At 45.9% G+C, this 7,500-nt stretch overlaps 1 protein-coding gene across 3 annotated transcripts in view; it reads left to right on the top strand.

The window, feature by feature from the left end:
• The first annotated feature begins 3,124 nt into the window (after positions 1-3,124).
• LOC310821593 (arf-GAP with dual PH domain-containing protein 1) overlaps positions 3,125-7,500 on the top strand; it is a 10,423-nt gene continuing 6,047 nt past the window's right edge. The window contains exons 1-5 of one of the 3 annotated variants that reach the window (XM_083693679.1): positions 3,125-3,170; positions 3,353-3,597; positions 5,006-5,136; positions 5,527-5,618; positions 7,300-7,382. In XM_083693679.1, the coding sequence (XP_083549805.1) occupies positions 3,510-3,597; positions 5,006-5,136; positions 5,527-5,618; positions 7,300-7,382 (394 nt within the window). In that variant the 5' untranslated portion in view covers positions 3,125-3,170; positions 3,353-3,509. The other 2 variants (XM_083693680.1, XM_083693678.1) reach the window with 2 other exon arrangements.

Raw genomic sequence — 7,500 nt, 5'->3', positions numbered from 1 at the left:
CAACACTCTACAGGCTCCCTCTTGCAGGTGATATTAGCCGACCTTGTTTCCAACTGATTACTCTCTCATTTGCCAATTGCTCCCATTCAGTTGCCCTGCTGTTCTGTATTGGCCTATTTGACAGTTGGGATTTGGATAGTCAATTTACTGAAAAATGCTCAAAGACTCCTACCGCACTTCTTATCTGCTGAGTGGGATAAAACTGATAGGTTGGAGTGGGCTGTTTCTTTGACAAGATAAAGCAAACAAGAAAAACCGGATGTTTGTATTTCAATATTGTTTTCTCCGAGGCCTGTGTGTGTTCTGCCCCTCATAGCAAACATGCAGTAGTCTCTCATACAGGCATGCACCAGGAGAACTCGCATGGCAACGGATCTCCCTATGGCGGGAAGTCAGACCCCCGCGTGGAGCCTGTGCGGAGAATTAATGATCTTTTTCTATTCAAAGGGCACGATTCAAACTGCACCGCTCTGATAAGAAGCGGCAAAACCTTATTAACTCAATGAGGGAGTCAATCACGGCATCTCTCTCTCTCTCTCTGTCTCTCTCTCCCTCTCTCCCTCTCTCTCTCTCTCTGTCTCGCTCTTTCTCTCTTGTGTTCTCTTAACCACCGAGGCGAGATGGATGTATGGCCTCCGGCAATCTGCTTATTAGCTGCTGTCGTAGTTTGCGCTTTTGAAGTTAGGCGAGGCACGACGCGCCGCTGTTATGAATCACCAACATCATCATCATCATCATAAGGCACAACATGGGATGCTTGGCAGAAGGCTATAATCAATATCACCTCAACCTATGCTGTTATGAAGAATGAGTGACACATGACCATGACTGGTGCCCTGTGTGATTTAGTTATTCAACAGGCAGGCTCCAAATAGCCTACAGCACTTGGCAATCTACTGTATGGGCTTTTTGGAATTGAGCTTTATCGTAAGAGGGTATTAGTCAAGGTGTGTGTGTGTGTGTGTGTGTGTGTGTGTGTGTGTGTGTGTGTGTGTTTATGCAAGGATGTAGGAGTCAGCTGGACTCCCAGGGAAGATGGATTGCTAATGCAATGCAGCACATGCAACATGTCCTCCCTGTATCCTACACCCTTGTGTGTGTGTGTGTGTGTGTGTGTGTGTGTGTGTGTGTGTGTGTGTGTGTGTGTGTGTGTGTGTGTGTGTGTATGTGTGTGTGTGTGTGTGTGTGTGTGTGTGTGTGTGTGTGTGTGTGATATATGAGATTGACAATAACGAATGACAAACAGCGGGAACACACACAGAATGGGGGTTGGTGGGTGGGGGGGGGGGTCGGTGGTGGTGTGGTGGGGGGGGGATGTAGCTACACAATTTGTCAGTACAACACAGAGATCTATGCGCCGGTAATGGTCCAAAGTCAGTGCCATTTAGTCGCTGTCATGCCCAGCGAGCATCAAAATGCCATCACCCATTTGCATATAAATGATATCCAGTCAACGGTTGGGGAGAGAGCCCAGCCCAGCCCAGCTGATGTGGCGGCCAGCCCCTTTTCATTCATCCAATTTGTTTGTGCCATTTATTTCAGTCACTCAAGATCACCTCCCCTTGACTGAAACTGTTAGACAATACAGCCTCCCTCTGTCTCTCTCTCTCTCTTTTACACGCGCGCACACACGCGCGAACACGCACACACACACGCACACTCACTCACACACACATAACGAGAACTCAGGGGATTCAACCCAAACTTTAATCCTAATGAACTAAGCCTCTAACCCGCAGTTTGTTCAAAGGATGATCGCTGTGGGTCGACGTCCAAGTCCCAGTTTCGGACAGTGATAATCTTCTAGGGCGGCGGCGCCACAAAGATAAAACACCGCCCGTTGTTGACAAATGAGCTCGGTAACGGATGTGCGAGACAACATTAGCCTCTGCTGTCGCCGGGGAAATCCGGTAAAACGAAGTCACGTCAAGCCCCGTTTATACTCGCCCAACTGTTAAATAAGAGCTATCCGTCTCACTTAGCTGACGCCTTGTGCTCAACGATAATAATTTGTTGTTTTTTTCCCTGCCTGCACTTTAGAAATACATTAGTTTTAGTTGTTTTTTTGTTGTTGTTTTTTTTTGAGGGGGGGTTAGGAAACCAATCGTTTTGACGCCTAAGGTGCTCTCTGGCACGAAAAAAAAGTTATTTGATTTACTTTTCACCCAAAACGAGATAATATCACTATAATCTCATAGATGAGCGTGCAAGAAAGACACTGGGGCGGGTGCTTTAGAACATATGGCTTGCCAATTTCGCACATATGATTCAGCACCATGGAGAGCTCGCCGTCATCTCTAGAAAAACAGGACGCGCACTGTGACGTTCCGAACCGATGTCAATCATAGAGTCAAAGCAACGTCCTAGGACTCATAGCATAAAGGCTCCAGAAATAGATTAGTACAACGGAAATGTAAGATACGCACACACAACAATATTCTCTACAGGTGACTTCCCACTTAGGCCTACTGGTGAACTGCCGACTTCCCTACTTACTGGTGAACTGCTGACATCTTTTGGTGGAATATGGTACTACAACCTTTGGAGATAAAGCTTTGACCAAAGTATCGTTTTTTTACCTACTGTAGTCTCTTCTACAGGCAATATGTGACATGTGCGAGACAATGTTTTCAGTTGACTGATGATGATGATGATGATGATGATGATGATGATGATGATGATGGGTCTAGCCTACTCCAATAACCTGGGAGGCTTTTGCCATGTTGATGCATGCATATTTCATAAACCTGTTACTTTGACGACGTTAGTTGTAGGCTTTTATTGCTGTTGAAACAAATGTGATAGCCTACGGGCTTTAGATTATGACTAGACCTATATGGCATGCAGTGCACAAACAAGTGAATTATTATGCAGTCAACAAATTAATTATTAAGTAATAATGTTTTAATAATTGCTTAGCGGTTTGTTTGAATTATGCAGTGTACAATAGCGCTATATGCCGTGTGTGTGTGTGTGTGTGTGTGTGTGTGTGTGTGTGTGCGCGCGCGCGCGCGCGTAAATGCGCGCGCACGCACATAATCTGTCTGAAGTCGACTAACCTACAATTATGCGGAACAGCAAGTTTGAACAACTGCTGTATTTTACTTCCGAGTATAGGATTTCCGTCCCCACTACACACACCCTCTGGGAGGGCAGTCGGTGAGCAGAAGGTAAGCTCTAAACTTTGGCAACTCGGTAAGCCTAAATAAGAGATCCTTTAGTAGTCTCTAGATTGCCTAGGGTTGCACATGTGGGGCGAATCAACAGAAGAGCGGTCATAATTTAATGGATTGATCTGACGCATCATTTTCTCTAGTCTTAATTTCTTTCTTTTTTTTTCGGTTGAACTCAGCAAGGCATACCAATCCTTTCTTGTCTGCGGATACCTGTGCGGACTTGTCCGGAGCTTAGCCTAGGTTTCTGGGGGAGCCGTGGGCCCGTGGACATATTTGTGTATGCAGTGATTTTCCGGCGGTCATCAACAGTATCGGGCCGAGCGAACGGTTGAGATGTCCACGAACGAGAGGGCAACACGTGCGTTGAGAGAGATTCTTCAAAAGCCTGGCAATGACGCGTGCGCAGACTGTGGCGCGCCTGGTAAGTGAAAATAGTGTACCAAGGCTTTAACTTTGCTGCAGACTTCTACTATGGCATGGTGAGAGAGGAGGGGGGGTTGGAGAGAGCGGGCGGTGGCATTCAACATGTGCTGACGCGTAGGGCTTGCGAGAAGAGAGAAAAAAAATGCCTACCTCTATAATGCCCTTTACTTTAACTTGCTATATAAAGCTCTCCTGGGCCTACATACCTATTCTATATGCAGATTTTTACTCAATGGTAATACTAGGCCTAGAGCCCAAAACAATAAGTTAACTGAATTAATGAAAGTCTACTGTCAAGGAGAAAATGTTTGCTCGACTTGGTCTTTAGACAAGGTTTTAATTGACTCATTTATTCATTCATATTTGAATATCATCTGCCAAATCACTTATAAAAATCAAATCGACTTTGCACATGGGAGATAATTCAATTACAATGCGCAATCCACCGCCAATTGATGTTTCATCCACCGCCATGTATAGTTAATGTGTCATTAAACGAGCAATAAAAAAAAAATCCTCATTATTCCGGCCCTCCTGTATAATTATCATTTTTTGATCATGTCTAATGATGTAGGCCTATATACTTAAGCAACATCGTTTTGCTCTCAGTATTTATTTGCGAGACAGACTGGAGGCTACTGTAGGCGCCTGTAGGTACGTTTCTCAATAGGGATATAAGAATGCGGCCATTTCTTCAGTGTGACTCATACCTCTCTCACCTTGACAGAGTGGGAAGATTGTTTGAGATTAGAGAAGGTGAAAGATAAAGGCATTGTAACATGTCTCCACACCTCCTCCAGGGTAGTTGGCTAGCCTCGGGTTGTTTGGGCCGTGGGCACGGCACCTAGATAGTCCAGGTGTGGTCAAGTTTAAGCAAACACAAGATATGGCTCAGGGAGTGTGTGAAAGAGAGAGAGAGAGAGAGAGAGAGAGAGAGAGAGAGAGAGAGAGAGAGAGAGAGAGAGAGAGAGAGAGAGAGAGAGAGAGAGTTTTAACACACCTTTATTTGTAGTGAATGGTAATGACAGTACACCTTGCCTTCTCAGAAAGCAAAACAGACATATCTGACACTCCTCCACACTAAAGTAAACACAAGATACTGTAGGGGTCAAGGGTCTGTGTGAGAGAGGGAGGGAGATGACCACCGTATTGTAACAATTTCTGTGGGTAAGAAAACTAAACATCTCGCCCTCCCTCCCTCCCTCCCTCCCTCCCTCCCTCCTTCCCTCTCTTCCTTACTCCCTCCCTCCTTCCCTTACTCCCTCCTTATCCCTCTCTCCCTCCATCCCTTATTCCCTCCCTATCCCTCTCTCCCTCCATCCCTCTCTCTTTCTCTCTCTCTCCCTTTCTCTATCTCCACCCCTCCCTCCCTCCCTCCCTCCCTCTCTCCACCCCTCCATCCTCAGATCCAGAGTGGGGTTCGTGCTCCCTGGGAGTGTTCATCTGTCTGGCATGCTCCGGCATACACAGGAACATTCCAGACACCGGGAAGGTCAAATCCCTCAGCCTGTCCCGCTGGGAAGACCACGAAGTAGCGGTAAAATGACTCCCAAATCCCTCTAGAACATCGGGAATGGGAATGTGGATGATAATGGATTGAATTAATATGGACCATTTGAAACGGTCAAAGACTTTAGGGTAGGGTCGTCTACGGGTTATCACGGGGGGGTTCAGTACATTTTCAGTGGGGTTTTTCACAGTATACGTAACATCCTTTGTAGTAGTGACAGGAGTGTGTTAATGTCTCATGTCACATCCAAACCACCATGTCTGTCTCATAAACACAGTGTGAGGCAGATACTCAGACATAAACACACCCGGTATGACTCACAAGCCCTCTTTATGTCTCAATCCACTTCTCTCTTTCTGTGTGTGTGTGTGTGTGTGTGTGTGTGTGTGTGTGTGTGTGTGTGTGTGTGTGTCCCAGTTCATGGCGGAGAATGGGAATGAGCTGATGAAGAATAAGTACGAGGCTGTTGTGCCCGTCTACTACTACAAACCAACCCACAGAGACTGCCAGTAAGTGACCATGGCAACGCCTCGCCACCATGAAACCATGGTGATAATGAGATTGTGATGAGTGGGCTATTTTGGGGGGAAACTTCTTCATCTATGGGAATGATGCACGATGTGTATAAGGCAGGGAGTGAAGAGAAAGACACAAACAGACATGTAGTACACAGATATACAGGCACTCAATCGCTCTCAAACACACACACACACACACACACACACACACACACACACACACACACACACACACACACACACAGGACCACTGGACCAGCCAGATTCCTGACAATTAGTTCTTGTCTGACTGTGGATGGAGAGGCTGGGAAGGTCACTTACAGTAGCGAGGGAGCCATGTCAAACTCACTGAGGACCAGCCAGAGAGTGAGCTACCCCAGAGAGAGAGAGAGAGAGAGAGAGAGAGAGAGAGAGAGAGAGAGAGAGAGAGAGCAAGAGAGAAGAGAGAAGAGAGCTAGCTAGTGGTCGTGAGGATGAGAGGTATAGGGAGGGAGGGAGGGAGGGAGGGAGGGAGGGAGGGAGGGAGGAATAGAGGGAGGGTGTTAAGACATAACCTCTCAGTTCTGTTCTCTCTCTCTCTTCCTCCCAGTTCAGAGGAGAAACAGAGCAAGTTAAGAGCTTGTTAACGTGGCTTGTAGCATTGTGTCTGTGGTAAGGGTCCAATTAGGGAGCTCTTAGGGAATACACACACACACACACGCACAGACACACACAGAGTGTGGACAGCTTGCAGCTAGAGGTCAGTGTCACAGTGTGTGTGTGTGTAGACACTCCCCAGGCTGTGGATTATCCCTGTGTTTAAAGCAGCTCCAGCAAGGAGCAGGTCATAGGTGTTAGTTCTCTGCTCAGTTCCAGCTCAGGAATAGCAGCAGCCAGACAGGTACATTCAGGCATCCATTTCCGTCCGCAGTCTGTGGCCAAATAAGGACCGGGCCGGGTTTTTTTCTGGAAAATTATAGGAGGGCTGTGAAGGTTTGTATTTTACTCATGTTTGTACCTTGTTCTTGTTGGTTTAAGCTTAACATGTGTAATGTCAAGGTTTTACGGTCGCTTTGTCACACAGGATGAAACATTTTAGCCTATCTATATGTTAAAGAAATATGTTTTTAAGGGAGAGTGACTCTTATGCACATGTGCAGTCTGATGAGATCCTCTGCCCTAGTGAATAATTGCAGATACGCATTAATAAAAAAAAACATTTGTGACACAGTTTCAACTATCTTCCTACTTCCTTACACTTGGTTTTTCAGCTATTTCCTCATATTTATTTCATGAAATATGAAACCCATCACTGACAAACCTTTCTGGCTACGTTGCTAGTTTCTGTGGGAAATGGCTACCATTGTATTTCGAGTTACTCAACATCTTCTAATTATATCAAATGACTATACACTTCTCCCACACTACTGCACTGCTGAAGACAGTTTCACTTTCACAAATTACAAATTCATGATTGTGAAACACTAGAAATATGTTGCCTTCTCATCATGAAGGAACATTATTAGATCGAGTACCAATGTAGGTCTGGTGTTTGGCTTCACTTGAGGTCTTTATTTGCAGATGTATACGTTGACATATGTTCTAATTTGTGTGTGTGTGTGTGTGTGTGTGTGTGTGTGTGTGTGTGTGTGTGTGTGTGTGTGTGTGTGCGTGCGTGCGTGTGTTCTAACAGGGTCCTAAGGGAGCAGTGGATCAGGGCGAAATACGAGAGGAAGGAGTTCACAGAGCCTGGGAAGAAACTGATCTATGAGGAGGGTGAGTACCAGAGGGAGATCACACACACACACACACACACACACACACACACACACACACACACACACACACACACACACACACACACTAAGGAGCTTGATGTTGTTCTTGTATCATT

This window comes from Argentina silus (assembly GCF_951799395.1).
Source record: "Argentina silus genome assembly, chromosome: 22".
Lineage (NCBI taxonomy): Eukaryota > Metazoa > Chordata > Actinopteri > Argentiniformes > Argentinidae > Argentina > Argentina silus.
Note: the sequence above shows the minus strand (reverse complement) of the source record. Positions and strands in the feature narration are given on the sequence as shown.